Source organism: Rhamphochromis longiceps, linkage group LG23, assembly GCF_057381845.1.
Source record: "Rhamphochromis longiceps isolate RC_006_pf linkage group LG23, R_longiceps_female_GT1.1, whole genome shotgun sequence".
NCBI lineage: Eukaryota > Metazoa > Chordata > Actinopteri > Cichliformes > Cichlidae > Rhamphochromis > Rhamphochromis longiceps.
The window spans coordinates 19,000,269-19,026,722 of record NC_140578.1 but is presented as its reverse complement, the minus strand read 5'-3'; the positions used below and the strand labels follow the sequence as shown (position 1 = coordinate 19,026,722).

General features: G+C 40.6%; 2 protein-coding genes and 1 pseudogene across 3 annotated transcripts in view; 1 reads left to right on the top strand and 2 right to left on the bottom strand.

Annotated features, from left to right (window-relative positions):
* Positions 1 to 20,148, bottom strand: part of LOC146641742 (uncharacterized) — a 68,641-nt gene extending 48,493 nt beyond the window's left edge. The window contains exon 1 of the mRNA XM_085397581.1: positions 19,842 to 20,148. The gene's annotated coding sequence lies outside the window, so the exon portion shown is untranslated. The remainder of the gene's footprint in view (positions 1 to 19,841) is intronic.
* On the top strand, positions 17,305 to 26,454 carry LOC146641740 (immunoglobulin lambda-1 light chain-like; annotated as a pseudogene). Its single transcript, XR_014909547.1, has 5 exons — positions 17,305 to 17,371; positions 17,427 to 17,750; positions 24,199 to 24,237; positions 25,648 to 25,956; positions 26,030 to 26,454. The product of XR_014909547.1 is annotated as an immunoglobulin lambda-1 light chain-like (transcript).
* On the bottom strand, positions 20,340 to 21,464 carry LOC146641741 (uncharacterized). Its single transcript, XM_085397592.1, has 3 exons — positions 21,239 to 21,464; positions 21,036 to 21,153; positions 20,340 to 20,904 (listed from the first exon to the last, which is right to left on the bottom strand). Exons 1-3 carry the CDS (start codon positions 21,338 to 21,340, stop codon positions 20,732 to 20,734), a joined length of 393 nt encoding a protein of 130 aa, XP_085253718.1. The 5' UTR covers positions 21,341 to 21,464; the 3' UTR covers positions 20,340 to 20,731.

Sequence of the window (26,454 nt, the reverse complement as noted above, 5' to 3'; positions counted from 1 at the left end):
TAGTTAGTATCCATTTCTAACAGGACAGTGGTAACAACAGTAGGCTACGTTTTAGATTTTAAATAGGCTGTATAAATTTCAATGGGAGCAACAGGACAATGAAATGTTGCTGAATTTACTACAGAACAGGACGGATTGTAGGGTAGCAAACATTGTCAGAAAACAAGTTTTCAACACAGCAGGTTACCTGGTGTAATGTTTTTCAGCTAAAAAGAAACATGGTCTGACTCCTACCAACTATATAAAGAGTAACTGAAGGTTAAATGCAGCTAATATGTCCTGTTTTAAGCCAGGCACTTACACCTCCGCTCTGCTGCGTCTCAGCCACCATCGCTCTGGCAGCAACGGTGCTAGAGCCAGAGTAGGGGAGAGGCGAGCTGAAGCTAACCATTGTTTTAACCGTTGTTAAAATGTTATGTCTCAAACAAGTACAGTTTTTTTTTTTTGCTTTTTATATTTTTAGAAGTGTGTCACACAAACAGCAAATATTGTCAAAAAAAAGTCAAAAAAGTAAGAAATCTTTGGGGGTGATTTGATTCATTCAAAAATGGGCTAAAATCGCCCCTGGTTACCAATATTAAATTCAGATATTCTAGTCAGGATTTGGTCGATATCTGATCTAAATGTCAGATTTATGTAGAGCTGGGCGATATGAGATTTTTTCATATCACGATATGTTTTTTTCATTTCAGGCGATAACGATATCTATCACGATATAAGCCAAATAACTATATTTGTAAGATTTAAATGTGCCGTTGCTCACAAGTAAAATGTGAAATAATCAGCAGCTTGTTTTTATTTAAATATTTATTTCCCATAATAAGTTCAACAGGGTAGATGTACTTAAGGAACATGAGACTTTTTCAGATAAATAAAGGCAAATATTGTAAACTACACAAAAGGCAGCCGCTAAAGCGTTTAAGTTTCAAAATAGAACAAACAAAACAGACTAAATTGTCAATTCCACTTAGAAACAAAGTATTAATTCTAAAAATAAATCTTAGTTTGTTTTACAGAAGAACAGACAAAACTAACTTTTGTCAGTATCAAATAAACTGAGAACTAAAAGGAAATTCTCAATCTCTCCTTGTTGTATAGCTTAGCTTTTCAAACAGTTTTAACAGTTACTTTAGTCTGACAAAAGCCGAATGACGAATTAGCGCTTCCAGTCAGAGACTGAGGCTACGTCCACACGTACACGGGTATTCTTGAAAACGGAGATTTTCCGTTTTCGTTTTAAAAAATAATCCCGTCCACACATAAAGGCAGAAATGAAGGAAAACGCTGCTATGAACATGCCAAAGCAGCAGGTGGCGCTAAATTCCTAACCGTGCAGAAATGTTGGTCAATCAGAAGTCTAGAAGCCTCGGTGGGAAAAAGTAAACAAAGCTGGGGCATAGAAGCAGAACAGAGTCGTATGTGTGGACGGACAGTAACTGTGTGTATATGTAAGCATTTAAACACTGCAGAGAGTAGAATTAACAGTAACAGTATTGTAGAAATTCATTTCACTGAAACAATAACGTGGCGCACAGTGTGACGCATGCACCAGTTTATTGTATTTACAGACTTGCTTTCGGCACAATTTACAGTGCACGCTACTCTGTTTTTTGTCAGACTTGAAATAGCCGAAATACCTTCACACTACGGAACTTCTATGGCTCTTCCGTTCGACAATCTCTCCGGCATTGGAACCATCATCTGTTTTCTCTTCTGTAACCTTCGGTCACGCTCGGTTGATTTTTCTAGTCGGCACACTCATTTCCTCCATTACGCGCTGGCTCCATTACCCGCTGGCTGCTTCCCAAACAAACCCACGTGCGGCTTGGCACTTGTGCTGTACGTACCAAGTCACGCGACGTGACGCTGCGGCTGTGATTGGTTCGGCTCTGCGCTACTGAATTTGGATCGGCTGACCTTTTTTTTTTTTTTTTTTTTTTTTTAAGAGGACAAGAGTGGCGAGGTCTATCGCGATAGCTTAATTTCTCTATCGAGTAAAAGTTATATCGCAATACATATGGTTATCGTTCTATCGCCCAGCTCTAGATTTATGCATCCTCAGTTAAGAGTCTCAACCTAGACCCGGTTTGTAGAGTACGCTTGGGGAGTGTGATCGTGTGTACAGCATCTCTTTATGTCTGTCTCCACGTTGGTTGAGTGTGGAGTAAGTGCACATGAGAGAGCATGAGGGTGGGAATGAATGTTTGTGTCTGTGTGTGCCTGTATGTCTGTGTCTATATGTCAGGTTGGGTATCAGACGCCACCTCTCTGGGGACACCTCAGGCCCTCCAAGGTTTGGAGGCCTATCTCCACCCACCACCACTTCCCCTGCCGGTGGCGGACTCCCTCAGGTGTCGGTGCGTTGGTGGTTCTTTGTGTCTGGGGGTGGGCGTCCAGGTACACACCGGCTCACTCCTTGGCGGCCGCTTATCGGGGCCTGGAGCCTGGGGCTCACTCGGGCCCCTTCGGAGGTGGGGTGCCCCCGGCCTCTCGGCCTGGGGCTCGGTCACTCAGGCACAGCTGGGGGCCGGTGGAGCTCATGGGCGCGTCACTGCAACTCCCCCTGGCTTCTGCTCCGCGGCTGCTGAGTGAACCCTCATCTGGGACTCTCCTCAGCTCTTACTGGAACAGTGGCGCGGCTGCCCCTCTGTTGGTCTTCCTTGGTCTCTTGTGTTCTGGGGGCCTCTGGATGTCTGGAGTTTTGATCTCCTCCATACCCGCTTCACACCCTGGAGGACGGGGCTGTGGCCCCCCCCACACTCCCTAGCAGATCGTTACATGGAGAAACCTTTGGAATACAAGCGCGCTGATCCACACAGGTATGCACACGGGTGTTCACTGCTCGTAGACCCAAATTACACCTTTCTTGGCTGCTACTTCGAGGCACATCTGTCCTGCGTGCTGCACAACAACATTGAATATTTAGTATTTACTGCTGTTTACACTTAGCTAGATTAATGCGATGGTGTTGTGTTTAGTATGTTGCTTTGTTTTTTTTTTGCTTGTTTTCTATTTTTCTCTCAACAGGTGATCCAGGAGATTTTTATTTATTTTTTTTCTCCCCCCCTTTCTCACTGTCCCTCTCCCCTTCTGTTTTTCCTTTCCTTCCTCTTTCTTTCTCCCTTTCCTATCCCTCACTCATGTCTGTCCCGTCTGTAACATCTGAAAATAAAATATAATAAATAATAAAAACAAAGATCGACCAAATGGACCAATACGGCAATGCCACGATGATCCATTTGGCAAAGTAAATCCATTGGGTATCCTTGTTGGTCTTCAGACAACAATTCTGATGGCTAAAGAACCAAATGGGACAGGCAAAAAAAAAAAAAGTCTCAACTTTTCCACAAGGCGTGGTTGTGCTGTAAAGCTATAGCTTCCCACTCAGACCCAGACTTCCTGTAATGCATCATACAATCAGCATTTACAGAAGAAAAGACAATTATGACAGAGTCAAGTATGTCTTAGTCTGCGTGTTCCATTCCCTGCTCTCTGTTCCAGGCATTCCAGCTTTCATGTACTTAGTTTTCCTGGTTCGAGTTTTATGTTAGTTTCCCCCCTGGTTATTTCCTTCATTTGGCTTATTTTTTTGTTTTTAGCCACAATAAACGCTCGCATTTCCTTAAAGTTCGTGACAGGAAAGAGATGTAAAACTTTAATGAGAAACGAAAGCAAGAAGATCAGCAAAATAAGGGAACTGTTCCACTTGAAACACAGATTTCTTTGCAGTGCCATGCATAGTGAAGTAGCATGATGGAATCACCCACTGAAGTATCTGAGATGAAACATTCACTGTGCATTACCTTTAAATAACTACTTCCTGTTGTCTTACCAGTTAGTGTTTTAGGCTGTTTCTTTTTTTTTCCCCAGCTTTAGGAAATATCCTGACCTGTTCACCTCAAGGATAAATTCACATATTTCAATGTAGAAACAGCTCTGAACTGTTTCAGCAACATTTCTGCTCATGACCAACAATTTTGACACCTTTAAAATGTGTTTTAAAAACTTCAAACATATCAGCTTTGTTATTAAGCTCACTGAAAACAAGAATCACATAAAAATGAGTTTGGGGTTATTTAAAATAGAGAGAAAAAAATATATACACATTCCAAGACTTTTCTATTTTTTCAAAATGGATATAAATAAATCAAATTATTTGACATTTTTGATTCATGTTTTATCATGTGTGTTAGTGCCGCTATTGTTTTCTTTCTACAACTATACATTTTATTTGCTTTTCATTGATGAAAAACTGAACTACAGACAAGAATCAGAAAACAAATGGTAAATGGCCTGTATTTATATATAGCGCTTTACTAGTCCCTAAGGACCCCAAAGTGCTTTACACATCTAGTCATCCACCCATTCACACACACATTCACACACTGGTGATGGCAAGCTACATTGTAGCCACAGCCACCCTGCGCCCCAGGGATAACGTTCATTAAATAAAAATAAATAAATAGATAAATCAGCAGGATATTACAAAGAACTCACCAGCTTTGCCCTCAGTGCTGATTGCTGAGTGGAGTCAGGAGAATTGTTATCTGAGTGAGTTAGAAAGAGCAGCAGGACACAGCCTCACACAGCAGATTCAACAGGGCTGTAACAGTTTCTCTGGTTTGTCTCTGGTTTACACTGTTAGGCAGCAGGAAAAAAACCCAGCATGCACCACAAGGAAGTACATGTTATTCTAGGACGTCAGCCTTTTTGTCACTTATCATTTCTGTGCTGTTTTTACGTATATTTGTATATTCTTGTATTCAAGCTAGCTTCTCCTTTTCTTTCTCTAAATGATATTGTGGTGGCAGATTTCTTTTCTCATATATTAATCACATATATATAATTATATCACATTAGTTACAGTAATATCACTTTCTCACTTTACCATAGTAAGAGCACTCCTGTCACTAGTTTACATGCATGTGGAAAGTTAACACAGTGAGGTCATTGTAATGGGAGACATCAACAGATAGTGAGACTCTTTCTGCTTATCAGGGATGTAAATCCTTAGGTGAAGGCTAAGCAGAAAACAAGGTCATAATTCTCTCTGTGAGGGAGGAGGTATAGCCCCCCCGTGAGAGGGGCCAACATGTAAGAGTTTGTGATATGTTCTTTGTCTGTGTTGTAAAGGCGGTGTCCACAATTCAGAAATGGTCCTGGTGTTTCACTGCGATGTTCTCTCCACATTGCAATGTGTTTGTTTCACAAAGGTACATATCAGAGACAGAGAAAAATCTTACTGTAAGAGAAGGAATGTGTTTCTATTCATTACACAATATATGTTCACAAAGATTAATTAATAAGTGAGAGAAAACTAAGGAAGAAATATAGAGAAAAAGATAAAGTGATAACTAGACAGAGAAGTGTATAGAACAGAGAGGGAGAGGGATAGTCTGGATTAAAAACACTGCTCCGAAGCTTGGTTCAAAATACCAGGTCACATGACCACAATTGAACTAGGTTTTTGTGCCCCATATATATATTAAAACCTAACACTGTGCCAGCTTCTAGCTTTTCTGCCAGTGTGTAGAACAAAGTTGATGACACAGACATTTAGAAAACTTAAAAATCAACCAAACCAAGTTTGAGGGCTGTGAGGAAGAAACAAACCGACTGAGCTAAAAAAAACAAACAAACATCTGTAAACCTGTGTGGTTATTACAGTGAACACAGCAGTCTGTTCTCTGTATGTTTGACTTTATCAATGGATTTATTGTGACTATCATGAATGTTCACAGAGGGAGGATGTTGCTGAAGCACACTGATCACTACAGTCACAGCTTGTTGTCTTTAGCAGTCCCAATATTTTTCTGGCCATGTTTTAGAATTTCTCTCATAATTACTGACAGTCTGATGTAATAAGTAGTTTTGTTTGGAGCTTTTGCCTGTCTGCATCATTGTTTCACAGAACAGCCTCTTCAAGTTGTACTGAAGGCCCTGTTCCAAATTGGCCAGCATGTATCACTGTGGAGATGGTTTCAGTGTCACGGCTGCCTTGGCAGACGTATGGAGTGGAGAGAAACAGGACCCAAGTGCAGACATTGATAACAAACTTAACTGTGAACACGCTTTTATTTGCAGCGGGGACAGGAAACAAACAAAAGCAGAGCACGAATAAAACCTAAACTAAATAAAACTTAAAGTGGGAGCACCTACAAATATAATACAAAAGAACAAAAACCTAGTGATGGCCCACTTGAAGCTGACGCTCCGGTGCGTGTGTCAAAAAAATCAACACACTGCTTCAGAAGCACTGTGTCGAAGCTTGATTCGTTTGGCCAGAGTCACGTGATCAGTGACGTCCGAAGCTTCATTTAGAGCGTGACTGCTTCGGTATCTGATTCAATGGTTTATAAGGAAATGAATCATTTGCAGGATTTGCAGAGTGTTTTGATGGTGACAGATAGCGAACCACTGATCATTCTACTGAGAGATTTGGAGCCAGCGAGGAATAGAGGAGGTTCTGTTGTGTGGGAGAATTTTGAGTTGATTTTCGTCAATCGGGTGGGTTTTCCAGCTTTGTGTTTTGGCTGTTTGCTTTTGTTTTGTGCGTGTTTATTTTATCTGAAAACGGGAAAAACTTAAAATGTCAAAAATATGATTTTCATAATATAAATATCATCAAATAACTTTAGAAAAACTTCCATTTGACTTGTTACATTTAATATTAAAAAATATATATTTTTTTATTTTTCAATTAATCTTAAAATGTTAGTCTGCCAAATGTGCAGCAATTGAATTTATTTATTCTCTTTAGCTGATAGTTTCTGTATAACTGCATCTCTACCAGTTTCTCTGCACTCCAGCCTCCTCTGGGCCATGTGAAGGGATTTTCCTTAATGCAGGAGAAATTATCTCAACGAAAAGGAACAGGTTCGGCCATCGCACAGTGGAACGAATTTTCTTCTTAAATAAAAATGAAAAAGGGCTACTTTAAATGCATCATGTTTTTAATTTGCAAGTTCATAAGCATTTTCCATTTCACAATCAATTCTACCCCCAGGTCAGAAATATATATAGGAAAATTTCCCTAATATAATATTATTGATAAATACACCCATCTTGCGATTAATTGCATAAGTGCATGGAGGCAGGACCTCACAGCAGAAACATACTCCATAATGTGTTGTACATTATTATATATATATTATATGTAACGTGGTATTTTTCAATTATTGCATTTACCAACATCAAGAAGTGAAAAGCAAAGAAAGACCACGCCATGGTGCATGTTTAAACAAGGAAAATTTGCTGGTCATAATTATTTATTAAACAAATAAACCACATTTTTTTAACCCCCCAAAATACACGTTCAAAGCAACACAACGGCGGCCCAATATCATACAGAATTCCACTCTGTAGAGTGAGCAATCATAATGAAGCAGTTGGTTTTATTTTGTGGATTCAAGCTGCTCTTTGTATTTTTGGCCACCAGATGTCACCAGAGAGGACTGTGTTGAAAAGCTTCGAGTAATGAACCGTTTTTCAATACAAGCTTCAATGCTTCAGAAAGCTTCATTTGGCCATCACTACAAAAACCTGAACCTAGAAACCTGGGGTCCGTTCTTCGTACCTCACTAAGTAAGGCTACGTTCACACTGCAGGCGAAAGCGCATCAAATCCGATTTTTCTGACCCTATGCGACCCATATCCGATCATGCTATGACAGTGTGAACGGCGCAAATCCGATATTTTCAAATCCGATCTGGGTCACTTTCGTATGTGGTACTGAATCCGATACATATCCGATGTTTTAGAAAGCGACTGCTGTTTGAACGGTCATGTCGCATTAAATCCGTCTTTTACGTCACCGACACAAGACAGACGCCAATTATCAGCGCCGGAGAAGCGCCCGATAAGACATCGCGAACGCTTCCTGGCCATCCAGTGTAGATGTCAGTGAAACTGTTGGGAAGACAACGTTGGATAAACGTGAACATTTTATTTGTACTGTATAATCTGCAGATTCTGACAGAAATCTGCAGCTATCATTTGAAGCACCGCTCCTCTCTAAAACAGCAATAAGGATCATTATTAGGTTATTTACATTATTATGTAAATAACAAAATAACTTAAAGCAAAAATTGGGAAACGTAAAGTCCGAAGCCTTTATATTAACGGCCATCAGTCAAACAATACTGTTTGCTCTGGGTCTAAACAGAGCACGTTGTGTGTGAAGTCTTCTTTTGCGCATGCGGGCCGCTTTGAGCGTTCACACTAGAGCGCCTTTGCTGTCGCATTTTATTTGTAGTGTGAACACGCAGACAAAAAAATCGGATTTGATCAAAGAATCGGAATTGAGCATTAAGACCTGCAGTGTGAACGTAGCCTTAGTTAGCTGGATTTGATTGTTGACGATTTCGCGTGATCCTGGATCGTTCGGTTCTCCGAAGCTCATCCAGGACTTGCTGTCATAGCAACAGATCCGTAAGCGTAAACCTGCTCGGGAGCAGGTTTACTTTATGTAAACAGGATTAGATCGCGGCCACGCAGGTATGTCCGCTTCATGTATACGAAAGCAACAGCGATATTTTTCCACTGTTTTTCCATAAATAAATATTATCAATGTAACTAAAGATAATGCAGTATTTGATCCTTTTATTGATTTCACACAGATACATACAGGTCATTTCCTAAAAAAAGGGAAATGTACTATTAATCATTCTATTTCATGTATTTGATTATTTCAGATGTAATTCATATTTTAGAGTAGTAATAATAAATTACTTCGTGTAATCGAGATGAGAGACCACGGCTATAAAAGTGAAGGTGGATTTGGGAAGTCTGTCGCAGCCATGTCCTGTCCGTATACGCGAGCCACCCATTGCGGAAGGTGCAAGATTGATAAGGAGAGTCCTCAGAATTCAGCGTATATTGCGGGACAGACAGGATCCTTTAGCTCAGCGCGACAGTGTGCTCATTGAGAGATATCGATTTTCCCGTGAGGATATTATTTACTTAACCAACTTGTTGACGAGGGGGTGCAGGACCACCACCTGTCTTTTTCTGCTCTGCCCTTTTCTTGATTGCTGTTATAAACAAACAAACAGATTATTTCAGGGTCTCTTTTCAAGAGACTAAAAGCAATATAAGTGATAAATATTACCATTCTGTAGAATATTCTTATATTTCACTTTTACTTGTTCCCATGTTCTAGTGGGTCCTGTTGTGGCTCTAATGTGAAAGAGGATATAATGTGATATAATATAATATGATATAATAAATTTACTCTACCGCCTACTGGTGTTGGCCAGAGGGGCCGATGGCGCGATATGGCAGCCTGGCTTCTGTCAGTCTGCCCCAGGGCAGCTGTGGCTACAACCGTAGCTGCTTCCACCAGTGTGTGAATGTGAGAGTGACTGAATAGTGGCATTGTCATGCGCTTTGGGTGCCTTGAAAAGTGCTATATAAATCCAATCCATTATTATTATTATTATTATTAAATTACTTACGAGTTTGATTTGTCAGCAACTTTCTGCCAGCCCTCTCTCCTTGCTTTTGCAGCCTTTGCAGTGTTCCCTTGCGTTTTAATTAAACTCTGAAACTCCTGAAATCCCTCAATCAAGAGTTCTTGCTCTGCTGCCGAAAAATACTGAGCGCGCGCATTCGACATTTTCGCCGACCAATCAAAGGGTTGCCGATCAATGTTTCTACTATCGATGCGTAGCCCCTTTTAAGCCAGCCAGCGATCTCACATTACTTCATCCAGCTGTACTAATCGTCAACAACAGATGTGTTCGGAGAACCGGAATAGCAAGCTCAAAGTTGGCGCGATGATTTGATCTTGGATGTAGTAAGCAAGGTACGAAGAACGGACCCCTGGAACTGAAACATAAAAACCTGAGACAGGGAACACAATGAATATGGGAAATGTCACGGGTGATACACATACAAACCAGCAAACAAACAGAGGAAGACACAGGGCTTAAATACACTGAGGGATAACGAGGGAATGCGACACAGGAGGAGAGCACAGCTGGGAGTAATCAAACATGAGACCAAGAGACTATAAATTCTAAATAATAATGAAAGCAAAGACTATTAATAATTCAAAACACAAAACACTGGGTCACCAACCAAGGACTATGACATTAGGATTGTTTTGAGGCCTCAACACGATTCCAGCACAAATGTTTAAATTGTTTCAGTATCTCACGAAACCTCACTTTGTCCATCACTATTGTTTACTACCAAGTAAAATAATTAAACATATGCCACACAAACATACTAGCAATCAATGGGAGGTTTCAGAGGACATAATCCACAGGTGATCTGATCCGCAGTGACATGTGCATAACTCCTACCTGTAACAGCTAGTGAAGTCAGGTGCTTCACAAATCACGCTTGTGCCAAGTGCTTAGCTCCAGTGAAAGGAACTCTTAATGCTGCAGGATACCAAAACATTTTGGTTCTCCCCTTGTTTGCGCGTGTTCCCTCCGGGTACTCTGGCTTCCTCCCACTGTCCAAAGACATGCAGTTTGTGGGGATAGGTTAATTGATCAATCCAAATTTCCCATAGATGTGAATGCGGGAGTGAATGTGAGCGCGAATGGTTGTCTGTCTCTGTGTATTATCCCTGTGACAGACTGGCGACCTGTCCAGGGTGTACCCCGCCTCTAGCCCTATGACAGCTGGGATAGGCTCCAGCGCCCCCCGCGACCCTGAAACGGATAAGCAAATGGATGGCTGTTCTTTTGTGCGGACAATGTTGAGATGCCTTTTTTTTGGAAAGTCTTACATTAAGAGTTGAACCTGTTATAGCCACAAAGGGTGGGCAGACATTATATTAAACCCTATGGATTAAGAATGGAGTGTTACTCAAGTTCATATGTGTATGAAGCACACTGGGTGAATAATTTTAGTAATACAATGAAGCTTCTCTGTGATTATTGAAGTATTAAGATGATACTTAATGCAACCTTTTCACCAGCAGATGGGGATAAATCACCATCAATCAATCCTCAAACTCCTAAAAGGAGACTATTCTTATTTTTCTTATAATGTAAATAGTGTCTCTACCTTATCTGCAGGATAACAACACAAGGTTTACCTGTGCCTTATTTACCAGTTTAAAACCACACAGAAGCTTCAGTGTTGATCAGTAGCAGTCTTGTCTGTTATCTGTCACCTGCAGGGTCTGACGGGAGGTTTGAGGATCTGTTAGAAAACACGTGGTACTTGTGTGATTTTATAAGTCATCCTTGTTTGGCCTCAGCTGCATTGGAGCTCTACTTATCTCCAGGTTCACCAGAGAAACCATCACTGCACACGATGCTTTCCCTCCGAGCTGCTGCTCTGTGCTGTCTGTGTTCAGGTGAGTGATTTTATTCAAACAAGAGCACAACATCTGTACCAAACTCCAAGACTAACCTGTCTGTGTCTCCACAGCGATGGTTACTATGGCTGAAGAGCTGATACAGAATGATTTAACTCTGACCAGGGTAGCTGGAGAAAGTGTCTCCTTCAGCTGTGGGGGAACTGACCAGTGCAGCACTGCAGTTGTAGACTGGTACCAGAAGAAAGACACAAGAGATTCATTCAGAATGCTTCTTTCTATCAGCACAAAAAATGGTGCAGTTACTAAAGGCTACAACCACCCCGAGGAAGAAGATTTCTCAGCTGTAAAGAAACAGGACGGCTGGGAGTTGGAGATAAAGAAAGTTAAAGACATTCATTCAGCCACCTACTATTGCTGTTGCTCTAAAAGTTCTCACAGTGACAAATGATCCCTGCAGGCTGAACAAAAACCATCAGAGCAAAAGCAAGAAACCACAACCCACATTCACATCTTTCACCTCCATCTCAGTCTGAGACACAAGAACAGAGTTACAGAAATTTCAGCATTTAAATCACACAAATCGAAGTCTTTATATCAGCAAAGAGTGAAATGACTATTTGTAATGAAGGCCGAGAGCTCAGTGGGAAGCTTTCTACTCTAGTATGTTTCCACTAAATAAAGTGGTTTTCAATCAAATTGCTTATTATCTTAACAGAAAGGAAGAAAAAGAAACAAAGTGTTGATGGTTTTAATGATAATATTTCAAAGTTACACTTTTCAGAACTCCTGAAATCACCTCAAATTAAATCAATCATCTCTAATAATCCACAGAGAGATCGGCAGAAGAGAGATCACTCATGCAGGAACGATTATCCATATGTGTAAAGAAAATAAAAAGTGGAACTGAAACATCTTCTACAAACATGTTATTGTGTTGTTATAGTGTGAAGAAATGTTTTCTATGACACTGTAGTTTACACGTATGGCTAAACAAGCAGTTTTCAGACTTTCACACTGATGATTATTCTTCTTCACGCCTCAGATTCAGTGGAAAAATTACAAGACTGCATCACTTGTTAATCAGCAGCTGTATGATCTTCAGCTGCAGGGTGGTTTGAGGACCCGTTTGAAATCACGTGAGCCTCGTCACATGATTTCAAACAGTATCTTATTAATACTTGTTTGGCCTCTGCTCTGTCACAGTGCCACTTCTCTTCAGATTCAGCTGAAGAAACATCACTGCACACAATGTTTTTCCTCCAAGCTGCTGCTCTGTGCTGCCTGAGCTCAGGTGAGTGATTTTATTCAAACAAGAACACACCCTCTGTAACAAACGTTGACATACTAACCTATGTGTGTCTCTGCAGCGCTGTTTACCGTGGCCACAGAGCTGATTCAAAATGATTTGACTCTGACCAGGAGAGCTGGAGAAAGTGTCTCCTTCAGCTGTGGGGGAACTGACCAATGCAGCACTGCAGTTGTATACTGGTACCAGAACAAAGTCAGTGACAAATTCAGAGTGATTATTGGTATTAACAGACGCACTGGTGCGATCACTTCAGACTACAACCACCCTCAGCAGAATGATTTCTCTGCTGTGGTAAAACAGAACAGCTGGGCGTCATTCATTCAGCCATATACTACTGCTCCTGTTCTCAGAGTTCCCACAGTGTGAAATCATCCCTGCAGGCTGAATAAAAACCATCAGAGGAACAGCAAGAAACCACAGCTCCGTCTCAGTCTGAGAGAGAAGAGTTAGAAAATTTTTCAGTATTTAAATCAGACAAATGAAAATGTTCATACCATCAAAGGGTAAAATAGTACTTGTAATCAAGGTTGAGAGGTAACTGGGAGTACAATACAATATAATTTTATTTATATAGCACATTTAAAAACAAGGTGTATGCCAAAGTGCTTCACAGAAACCAAATAAGAGCAGTAATAAATACAAGTAAATAAAATAATAAAATAAGTACAAATGGAATATACTAACAGGTGGGAGACATAACTAACCAATGATACCAGGCATAGTAGACACGAGCCGAGAGGCTGAAGGTTAAAACATAAAAACATTAATAAAATCAAAAAAGATAAGTTACAGTACAGTTAAAAATGCAGGGTCTAGGAGGCAGGGAAGGCAAGGCTAAATAAAAACGTTTTTAATCGAGATTTAAAAGATTGAATTGAATCAGATGTGCGGATAGCTTGAGGAAGATTATTCCAGAGGTAGGGTGCAACAGAGGCGAATGTGCGGCCACCTCTGGTCTTAAGGCGGGATCTAGTTCGCACCAGGAGCATTTGACCTGCTGATCTAAGCACTCTCCTAGGGGTATAAAAGCTGAGGAGATCCTTAAGATAGCTGGACGCTATCTTAAGGACGCTGGTCCACTGCGCCCTTAGTACACTCGGTGCCCATCAGTTAATCAAACATCTTTTATGTGTCTGTACTACTTAGCTACATTGTGTGTGGAACAATACAACTCACCTCTCGTATGGCTACGTCAGACTGGCAGCGATTACTGCAGCCAGCCTCACCTAACCAGCCAAACCGATAGGGGGCGCTGTTTCCCCATTACACTGACATTTGTGGCAAGTGGAATGCCACATAAACACTGTTACATAGGTCGCCATCGTGACAGAAAAGGACCTTTCTGATAGATAAGATTTAAACCATTTAAGGGCACTGCCCGTGATGCCCACCAGATGCTCAAGCCTCATTAGAAGGACATTATGGTCCACCAAATCAAAAGCAGAGGACAAATCAAGCAAAACTAAGACCACACGGCGCCCTGAGTCAGCAATTGAGAGAAGGTCATGAAAGACTCTCAGTAATGCTGTTTCCGTGCTGTGGCGTGGCTTAAACCCCGACTGAAAATTTTCCCCGATATTATTTGCATCCAAATAAGTTTGGAGTTGGGAGTGAACAATCTTCTCTAGGACTTAAGACAGAAATTGGAGTTTGGAAATAGGTCTAAAGTTAGCGAGATCATTCTGACCGAGGCAGCTCTTTTTGAGTATAGGTTGCACTACAGCGTGTTTAAAGGCAGCCGGAACATAGCCCGGTAACAATGACAGGTTCATTAGAGATAAAATACAGGGCCCGATAATGTTAAACCCATCTTTAATAATGCAAGATGGAAGGATGTCATGAACAGCGTTTGTGTTTTTCAGGTGATCAATTATACCCCTGAGAGTGGGGAGTGAAACTGGATAAAACTGATTGAGGTTAGTGGAGCATCGTAAAGCTGGCGCCTGACTCATCACAGGGGGGTGCGAGACTCTTAGAGATAAGATTCTGCCTGTAAAATGATTTAAAAATTCTTCACAAAGTGCTAAGGAAGCCAGTCTAGGCGTTACAGGACAGGGATTAATCAATGAGTTAAAGGTTTTAAATAAAAAAATGTGGATTGTGACTGTTATCCGTAATGACAGCTGACAGGAAACCTGCCTAACTGATTTCTATAATTCCAGGCGGGTCCTGCGAAGGATGTCAAAAGACACCTGGAGCTTATCTTTTTTCCACCGCCTTTCAACTTGGCAGCAAATGCATCGTAAAGCATGTAAAGAGTCATTTAACCATGGTTGAGGGCAGCTTCTAAGCTGTTTTAGCTTTATAGGGGCCACAACGTCCAGTAAAGAAGAGCATGTAGAGAGGAAGGAGTTAGCAAAATCATCAACTGGAGAGGGTGTAGAACGATCAATGTCAGGAAAAACAGATTTGGAGAAAGCAGCCAAAAATTCAGCCACAGTCACAGGATTGATTATGCGCACAAGACGTCGAGGACCCTCAAAGTCCTGGACCATTTTGCATAACAGCATCAAAGATGACTGGGAAGTGGTCAGAGATTCCGATGTTGCTGATGTCCCTGATACAGATGTCCAGTCCATAAGAAAAAATCAAGGGTATGTCCTTTGAAGTGGGTAGGTGCATTAACCCACTGGATGTGAATGTTAAAATCGCCAGTGATAAGAACACGATCATAATTTAAATAAAGAGATGCTAAAAGGTCAGCAAAATCGTTAATGAAAGTCTTATTATATTTCGAGGGACGGTAAATCACAACACAGAGAGTCAGGGGGGGACCAGCAAGTTCCAGCACTTGAGCTTCGAAGCTAGGGAACATAGCGGAGGGCAGGTGTCGTACTCAGAATTTATTCCTAAAGACCACTGAAGGTCCTGCCCCCCTGCAGGAAGGTCTCGGTGAGCTAAAAAAGGCACAATTCGGAGGAACAATCTCTGAAAAAGGAAAAGACTCACCAGGACAAATCCATGTTTCCGTCATGAATAATAAATCCAAACCTGTAGCAGTAAAAAGATCGCTCACAATAAATGTCTTATTCGTCAGCGACCTAACATTTAATAGCGCCTCCGAGTCAAAGACGCCGAGTGACAGTTGGAAGGAGCCCATTAGGAGCCCTAATCCAACACCGGGCCAGTGAATAAACCACTGGGTTGGCAGGGCAGGCCTGTGACTCAACATGGCAAATCCATCGATGCCTGAACAACCTAAGGGTAAACTGCTCCCAGAAGGTCGAGGGAAGGCAGAAAGCATCCACATCGACGTCGAAGCCAGCTACAAAATGTGCCTTTAGGTAAGCCTTAATGCGGACACGGACACCGCTCTGCTTGCCCCGTTTCCTGTAGCATCTCCTGCGTGAAGGAGGCAGGGGTCGGCAGTATGTTCCTGAGAGGTGATCCGTCCATGGCAGAGTGGTATCTCCTATATTGCCCCACGGGTCCGATCCATGAAAGTGCGACCCGTAAGTATAGGGTGGCCGCAGACTTAGGAAAGTATGCCGGTCATAGGTAATCAATGCAAAGCCACCTGAATAGTATGTAAGCAGAAGGGCAAGAAGCAGCAGAGAGCAGCGGAGAAGGCCTGCAGGACACACTGGCGCCATCATCGCAAAAGATGTGAGAGAGGACTAGAAAGTACTGGGAGTACAGGGGTAAGGTTCACATTTATTGCTTCCATGTTAGTCTGAGAGACAAACACCAGGCTAAAGAAATTTTCAGGATTTAGATCTCCACAAATCAAAGTTAAAACCTTATTATCTTAAAAAAATGGAAAAAAGAAAAAATGGAACAATTTTTTTGGTGGCTTTAGTTCTAAATTTTCAGTGTGTTATATATCCAAACTGCAAATGTTTCTTAATTACCACTAAAACTTTAAAGGTAGACCAACAGAGGGGGGATCACTCGTCCAGGAAAGCTGTCTATATATCTATGAGCAATATGGAAGTGGAGTGCACTCATCTTCTACAACAGTGTTATTGTACTATAATGATGTGAAAATACATGTGAACGCTGATAAGATTCAGATGGTGGTTGGGTTGTCATTTCTAGAGCCTCACTGATATATTGGTTGATTTGACAACATATCAGTATCAGCCTTTAGAGTGATCAATAAATGAACAATTTAAAAAAAAATAGACAAGAAAAGCACCTTTCAATATGTCACAGTGCCACTGTGACAATGTCATGAATATTGATGTTTCACAGTTTGTGCACCAGGGGGCACTCTGCAACCGCCCTGCAGTTTTGTTATTCCACCAGCTGGATCATCAAACACAAGAATCAGAAGAATGAGCAATGGAAACTGAACCAATGAATTGAAAGGGAAAATCCATCCATCTTCCACTTATGTGATTTAGGTTGACGGGGAAAAATGAAATATTTCAAAGCTAAAATCAGAGATCAGGATCTTTGTGGAATTCAAGTTCATTGCATCTCTAAAATAGCAGAATAAGTCACACGGTTGTATGTCCTGTCAGAAACTATGAATTAAAGATGATAGCTTAGAACAGCAAATAAATCCCTCTACAGGAAAATATTTAAATGTTCTTTTAAACGACAAGATGGTTGCAGCTGTCAGTCAGTACCACCCTTACAAGAGGAGGTTGGAGGACCCGTTAGAAGCCACGTGGTACTTGTAAGATCTTATAACTTGCCATTGTTCTGCATCAGCCTAACAGAGCTCTACTTCTTTCCTGGTTCACCAGAAGAAACATCACTGCACACGATGCTTTTCCTCCCAGCTGCTGCTCTGTGCTGTCTGTGTTCAGGTGAGTGATTTTATTCAAACACGAGTCCACCATCTGTAACTAACACTGCCATACTAACCTGTCTGTGTCTCTACCCCAGTGATTACTGTGGCTGAAGAGCTGATACAGAATGATTTAACTCTGACCAGGGTAGCTGGAGAAAGTGTCTCCTTCAGCTGTGGTGGGACTGACCAGTGCAGCAGTACTGTTGTATACTGGTACCAGAAGAAAGACACAAGAGATTCATTCAGAATGCTTCTTTCTATTGGTATAAGCAATGGTGCAATAAATCGAGGTTATAACCACCCTCAGCAAAATGATTTCTCAGCAGTGAAAAATCAGGGCAGCTGGGCTTTGGAGCTAAAAACAGTTAAAGACGTTCATTCAGCCATCTACTACTGCTCTTGTTACAAAAGTACTCACAGTGTGAAATCATCCCTGCAGGCTGAACGAAAACCATCAGAGGAAAAGCAAGAAACCACAGCTCCGTCTCAGCCTGAGAGACAACAGTTAGACAAAATTTCAGTACTTTAAATCATAAATCGAAATGTTCATACCGTCAAAGGGTAAAATTAATACTTGTAATTAAGGTTGACAGCTAACTGGGAGTACTGGAAGTACACAATAAAGGTGGATAAGAAAGAAAAAAATGTCTCAGACCGGTTCTATGGGAGGTTTTTCCTCCCATATCATTGAGTTGTATGTTGATGATACTAGTGTTTCCACGCATGGTCTAAAATATTTCAGACTACATTAAGTCCCTTTATGTTCCTCAGTTTGTGTTTGAGGGAACAAATATTTTTAGTTTTGAAGTCATCACAGTTTTAAGACATTTTGTTGACTGACTTCATAGAAAGTGAAGAAAAGATACGACTGAAATAATAAATAAATTCCCCTCTATATTTGAAGGTTAGTGTTTTGCAAACCTCAGTCTCAGTGGAAAACTGCAACACACGCCTTAGCTGTCAGTCAGCAGCAGCACTGACAGCTGCAGCAGTTAATGGGAGGTTGTAGGAGTTGTTAGAAACACGTGGTCCTCGTCTGATCATATAAATTGTCCTTGTTTGGCCTCGTTTCTATCAAAACATCACTTCTCCTCAGATTCACCAGAGGAAATGTCACTGAACACAACGGTTCACACAATGCTTTTCCTCCCAGCTGCTGCTCTGTGTTGTCTGTGTTTAGGTGAGTTTCAACCCAACAAAAACTACATGTCAGAAACACCATCAAACTGACATTTTCCTCTCTGTGTCTTTGCAGCGCTGGTTACCATGGCTGCAGAGCTGATCCAGAAAGATTTAACTTTGACTGCGACACCTGGCAAAAAAGTCTCCTTCAGCTGTGGAACTTCCCAGTGCAGTGGCAGTTATGTGCACTGGTACCAGAAGAAAGACGGTGATAAGTTCAGAGTGATTCTTCATATTAACATACGCACTGGTGAAGTCAACAGTGACTACAACCATGCTCAGAGAAAAGATTTCTCAGCTGTGAAAAATGAGAACAGCTGTGAGTTGGAGATAAATGCAGTTAGCCTCGTTCATTCAGCCATCTACTACTGCTCCTGTGCTCAAAGCTCTCACAGTGACAAAACATCCCTGCAGGCTGAACAAAAACCATCAAAGGAACAGCAGCAGACCACAGCTCAGGTTCACACACACACACACTGACGCAGGCATCACCTTTGAAACCAAAACAACTAGTTTGTATTCTATTTATATAAGAAGTAAAAATAATCAAGACCAAAATTAATTCAAGTAGATTCAAAAGATGACACAATTGGGAGTATCAGATAAACTTGTCTTGTGTGTTCACATTCAGGTCAAAAACAGCAGACTGTAAAAATCCACAGAGATTATCTTCTTCTGACAAACATCAAACAGAAGTGTCTATATTTTTTGGAGAAGCAATATTCCTCTATGAGAACAGCAACTGAGGGAAAACCAAAACACCACAACACAGTGATCACAGCTCCAGAAACCAGAAAGCATATAGCTTTGAAAAAAAAAGAAATGAATGAAAAACAACAGTTTGAATCCAGGATTCTCAAAGTATAGCCAACTGGTCAATCACACCCTTTAGTAACATTATAGTTATGACTGTCATCCTCACAAATGTCAGCCAAGCTAAAAGTTACATCACATCCGCGAGTGCAAGCTGTGCTTTGGTGTCTTTTTGGTCGCTTTGATTGTCCAACTCTTATTTCTGTAACCTTGCACATCTGCACAGAGCATACAGGTTGGTTTCTTTTCCTTTACAGTCATTGCTGTCATGTGCTGGTTCTCTACATTTCCATGAGGACTCCTCATAATAATCATGCTGAGATTTGAAGACAGTTTGTGACGGAGTTACACCGTCCCGCAGACAGCTGATCTGGGCGCATACACGCACCACCACCATTAGTTTCTACAATTACCGTGGCTGCGCGTCTTTTCGTCGACCGGGCAGATAAACAAAAAGGGGTGAGAGGTATATTTTGAGCGGCGCAGAGGGTGGCCAACATATTTTTCCCACTTACCTTTAATAAAGCCGGTCGCGTAGACTCGCTGTGATCGCCGATTATACGAGTGGTTATGCAAGCCGATGGTATGGTGTTCCGGGGTTCAAATAGTGGGTTCGCCCGCGCTTGAAAGGTCACGTGAACTGCATCATTTTTGTTTGTTTGTTTTTTTTGTTATTGTGAAACACTGTAGGCTGCCTGGAATTGGCCATAAATGTCTGTATATACATATATATGTATTGTAGGAATACAGCTGGAAATAAGCTGAGGGGAAAAGAGTGTTTGGTAAAAGAAATAATAAAGAGATGACTATTATGAGTAGTGGGAGGGGCCATGGGGTATAAAAGAAGGCTGTCAGGGCCTACCTGGGCTTTTTTTTTTTTTCCCCCGGTGAGACGTTACAGAGAGGGTGACATGCAGACTGTGTTTTGTATATAGATGTTTGTTTTGTGTTGACTTAAGTTAGTTTTCTATTTTCTTTGTAAATAATATTTTGTGCACTTGGGAGGCTGGCAGTAGTGATGGGCAGATGAAGCTTCATGAAGCACTGAAGCTTTTCATCCAATTGGTTCACCCCAGCGCAAAGCTTCTTGAAGCTTCATTTGCTCTAGTAGGACACCTACTGGACGTAAAAATATTAGTTGGCATGAATTTGAAGAGTGTGGCCTTTTGCACACAGCCTGTAAATGTCAACAACAAAAGGAGTGTGTAAAACATGTATATTGTAGTGATGGCAGTACACTGTGTATATTTATAGTGGCAGTATGGAAAATGATTATTTGGAAATGCTTAAAATGGAAATTATCATTTACTGTGAGGTGAGGTGTGGTTGGGTGTGGACAGTGGTTGTGCTCTTTAACGTTGAGGTATGGACAGCTACACACTGAGGCCTCAGTCCTGCCCATATTTTATTCAGTAAAAACTAAATATTCGCTGCTTTTATAACCTTTAGTGGGGAGAACATAGCTAGGATTTAATGATTTAACAAATCTTATAAATCCTTTGTCCTCCACAATGCTAAATGGCTGGGAGTCCTCAATCACCATGCTGACCAGGTCTTCATCTATTTGAGATTGTTCTCCTGAGGAAAGACAATAAAGACAAAGCACAAATATAAATATCACACACGTAACTTATTACAGCTGTATAATATTGTTATATTATTTAGTAACATTACTGCATGCTATATTATCATGGCATTTGATGGCTCACCTGGTCTTGCTCCACAATCGGTGTCCCCCTTATTCTCATGCAAAGCTCTGTAGTGCCTAAGCATGGATGAGGTGTTGTTGTTATATCCCAGCTCCCTGGCACATAGCAAACACTTCACCTTGTACAAAAGTAAAGCCGCGTAACATAAATTGTATTGCACCATCAGTGTTATGAAAATACATCTTCTGTAGAAATTTACATACCTTGTTGGGAGGAATAAGATCAAAATGTTCCCACACAGGGGAGGACATCCTCCTCTTCTTAGCTGGCTCCATTCTCTCCTGACTTTCTCTCCTCACTCTCATAAACCTCCAAACTCTCTCCAAACTCTCACTAACCGCAACTCTCCATCAAACACCCACATTTTGAATGAAGTCTGAGGGGTTTATATCGCTGCCATATCTCGTGGCAAAGTTCGAACCGCTTCATGAACCAGTCACGTGGTACAGCCGGGCAGCGAGGCTTCGGACGTCATCATTTTCAGCTCCTCCCATAAATGAAGCAAGCCTCGTTACGCGCATCGCGGAAACGCCCCCTCAATTACTCGACACACGCTTCGAAGCCTCGATACAGAACATCACATCACTAGCTGGCAGAATAAACTATCCACACTGAATGCTTCCTGACTACGCCTGCATTTGTTCGGGAGAAGTTTAGGAGAGGACCCCGCGACACAGTTAAACTACAAAACATGGACCAAGTTTGTATTTTGTCTGAGGAGATTTTTTTTTTTTTTTTGTCTCTGCCGATGTTTATAATTTTGAACAAACAGAAGAAACCATTTAGCTGGACAGATATTTGTTCTTAGAAACCAGAGGACGACCAAAGTGCATAGGGGAGACTGGGGATAGTTGTAACGTGGGTCAGTTGTAACACTTCCAATTTCTCCAATCAGGGCTAAGTTTCAAATGATGTGACTCATCCTGTGCATGCCCAATTCAGTTCTGCTATCACATGTGAAAAATCAGCACATTTTGTCAAACACAGACAATTTAACACGGAAAAAAGTAATTTGTATGCCAAAAAGTAAGTTTTTCTACTTTATTTCAATTTCTAATAGCATTATCTGCTTTGCAGTTAAACTCATCAAACTTAAATTATGTTATTTGTATGTCTATGGGGATATATTCTGTGTAAGTCTTTAGTGCTAATGTTTTAGCCGTTGGCTGTAATGTTAGCTAGTTCATGGCTATAGGAGTCTGGGTCAGTTGTAACAGCAACAGTCTGGGTTAGTTGTAACAATAATGCAGATGTTACAACTTACCACACTATTACTTTAACTTATATTAAACAAGTTGGGGTAACAACATCAGCAGAGAGAGGTTCACTGGTCACATTTGTATATGCGGTTAATGCCATTGGCAACACAATTCCTCCACTGTTTGTGTTCCCACACATACATTATGCAGACCACTGTGTCAGAGATGGACCAGTAGGAAATACTGGTAGTGGAAATAAATCAGGATGGATGCAAGAAACAGATTCACTCATCTTTCTGAAGCACTTTGCAAACCACACCAAGGTAAGCCATGATAAAAAGTAATGGAATTGCGATGCTGGTGAACAACTACATTTTTTCAGCTTCCTTGTTATGTTCAAAATTGGTGCAAGAGTTGTAGGTTATAATGCCCACTGAGCCAATGAGGCCAAACTCAAGGAAGACCAACCAAAATGAATGAAATATTCAGTTGCAGAAAATTCCATAATATGTTTTTTTGGGGGGTTGGCATATGTTCAAAAGTTAGATTTCTGCATTCTGTCACACACACACACACAGCTACATAAATGGATGTAAGTGCATTCATGTGTTGAATAAACAAAGATTACATGTTAATGTTTTGTTAGTACCCTTATTTCATTGTGTTACATTTTACCCCAGGATATGTTACAACTAACCCAGACTATGGGGTTAATTGTAACATTTCACTCTTTGTGTTTGAGGCCATACCATGCAATGGGTAATTGTGCTGCAGAGAAAATAGCTGCACTATTTAATAGCAGAGACATGTAAATACTTTGCATTACATTTTGAATCCACTACCTTAAAAGAGCTCCAAGCTACAGACAGAAATGTCAAAAATGTTACAACTATCCCCGGTCTCCCCTACTAATATTGTAACACTTGTTGGCTGTTTCTAGGTCCCAAAACATGCTCAGATGGGTCGGCTGGTGCAGTTAAAGTGACTTATTTGCACAGTTTTATCTTTGCAGACCGTTCATTGATTCCAGACAATCGATGTCAGCTGTGTCCACCAGGCTCTCCTGAAACTGCCCCTGAACCCACTGCAACACCCCTACTGTGCAGCTGAGCCACAGACTACACGCCCACCACAGCAAATGAATCCTGTTACAGTGCTACTCCATCAAAACATTGTTGAGAAGGTTAATTCTGGAGGAAAACTGCCAACCTGCTGTTTGGACAAGAATAAACTTGTGAAACAAAGGTCAGCTCAGGTAGCTCATCATCTGGAGGCAGAAGTTATGCAGAATATTCAGATTCATGCAATTTTTACAACATTAATTCATCTCGACTGAACCAAATCATGGAGCTGAATTACACTAAACAGAAATAACAACATGACCCCTGACAGGTGACAAGATTATCTCTTCATCACGGCACCTGTTAGTCGGTTGGGTATATTAAGGAGCAAGTAAACATTTTGTCCTCAAAGTTAATGGTTTAGAAACAGGAAAAAAATGGGCGAGTGTAAGGATTTGAGCAAGTTTGACAAAGTAGTGATGGCTAAGTGACTCTAAGACTCTAGACAACCAGGCTTTTGCAAAAATGCAGGGTTTGTGGGGTGTTCCTGCAGTGGTCACTATGCATTAAAAGTGGTCCAAAGAAGAAACAGTGGTGAACCAGTAACTGAGCATCTGTGGGATCTACGGAACAAACAAGTGTAATCCATGGAGGTCCTTCCTCACAACTTACAAGACTTCAAGGATCTGTTGCTAACATCTCAGTGCCAGATACCACAGCACATCTTCAGGGGTCAAGTGGAATCCATGCCTCACGACTGTTTTGGCAGCAAAAGAGGGACCAACACAAAATCAGGCAGAGTCATAATGTTACGTTTGATCGGTGAATGACATTGCTTTACCTCAGCTGCCACATTCAACATGAGACAGGTTTTTGTACTGGTCTGTGTCACTGTGTGAGAAGACAGGATCTTTGGCTCTGGAGCTAAACTGTACGTAACAGGTAAGAACAAATGAATTAATTTTCCTTACAACTTTCAAAATGACAATTTGTTCAAAGCCAGTTTCCGCTAAGTCCGACTTAAAATGTGTTTCTATTAAGTAGGAAAAAACTGTGAATCTCACTGTATATGTGAGGTATTTATTGGGGGGTTTTCAGCGTGAAAAGTCCTAAAAGTCTGATGTGAGCAGGATTACAACTAATCCTTATCTAAGAAATTTCAACATCCTTTTATTTATTTTTATATTTGTTTGTAAGCTCAAAAAGATAACAGATTCACTGGGATTTGTGAAAGAAAATCATTAAAATTAAACGTGGACATATTTACAGTAAGTCATAAGCTTATAAATAAAATGTTATTCATATTTGAATCTTAAGACACATTTAAGGAAAGTTTAATGACTACTGACTTAATATTATCTCAAATATTATAGTAGATGTAATTTGGAAATTTAGGACTTGACATCATACTTAAAATAAGAAAAGTTTTGAAATTATATAATAAGCTATGTAATTCAGTATTTCATTACATGTAGTGCATTATATAGAATTGATTGTGTATCCTTTGAGGGCTTTAAGCTATTTTTCACATATTCAAATAATTGCCATTGTTTAACTACATGAAAAAAATTATGTCTCATGTGAACACAATGAAAAAAGTTCTGAAGTTTCTGATCTAATGATGTCTCGGTCTCTCTCTCTGTGCATACTGGAAATTTCTTAAATGTCATTTTAATGTCATTAAAATGTCATACAAAATATTTAGTTAATCGCAATATAGATTTAAAAAATCCCCTGTACAAATATTTCTTCATAAATGTTTTCAGCTGAAATTACTGTAATATGTATATACTAACCTTGTATATTTTAAGAGATTATAGATGCCAAATATAAAATCATTATGAAAACAAAGATACAATTAAATTCTGACATATTATAAAAACTGATATAGAAATATTCACATCGTATATATGAAATCTTATTTGCAACAGTTTTAGAATAATTACAAACTATATGCTTCAAATATATACAGAAACTATAATGTACAAAGTACGCGTGCTTTCATTATCAATACTGCTGCCATGATATGTGAAGGATGTGATTTATTTTTACATCTATAGATGTGTTACATTGTATTGTTATAATTTAAAATTGTGATAACAGACGTAAAGGACAAAGGAGTTAATTGTATTAAATATTGTGTGTTAATGAAATCAGTTTAACTTTGATAAATATAATTCTGCCTTTAATATTTAATATTACATTGTACATTATAACAATAAATCATCTGAATATTGTTAAGTGTTTAAAATGAGCCATTACACGGCCGATAGGCACTGATTGGTAGTTTGGTGATTATGAAGCTTCTCAGGTCACACTGAGTGAAATTCTGTGTCTGCTGTCAAACTTCAGCTACGCCGGTAGCAAAGCCCTCGGTGACAGTGTACCAAGCAGCATCCAGTGATCATCTGGAGGAGAAGAGATCCCTGCTGTGTGTGGCCTCACAAATGGTTCCTCCTGTGGTCAAGATCACCTGGAAAAGCCAGAAGCAGGACGGATCTCCGCTGGCGGCGCCCCCTGGTGACACAGAACAGCTGGACATCATAGAGTCCGATTACACTGCCAGCATCTTGTTGATCCATCAGCAAGACGAGAACTCACATACATATGGCTGTTCTGTCACACACGAGGGGGGGACGGTGGAGGGTCAAATAGAGGAAGGTAATGAAAGTTTGTTGCCTTTTCAGCATGAAATTAGCTACGCAGCTACTCAAATGTGACTTTTCTGTTTCAGGAGTTTCTCAAAGTCCACCAAAAGAACTTCCACCAGATACACTTTCCACCAATCAAACTTTAACAGAAGGTCCATCATCAGAACATCCCGTGTCTCAAAAACAAGTAAAACTGCTCTGCCTGGTGTACACGGTGCTGATCACGAAGAGTCTGGTGTACTGCTGTGGAGTCTCTCTGCTCAGGCTCATCAGACGCAGCCGCAAACACGCAGCTGACTGACTGTTTCCTTCTTCTTGGCTTATCGCTTTTCATATCGTTTATCACTCAGGATTTAGAAAAGTCTGTAACAGTGCAGCATTTTGGTTGTTTTTTTACTTTCTTTTTTATTTCAATATTAAAAAAAGAGCTGAAACAGAAAAGGCTGAATTATTAGCTCCCTAGTAGATGATTCATCATTTATAGCATTTGTTTAATTAAAACAAAGTG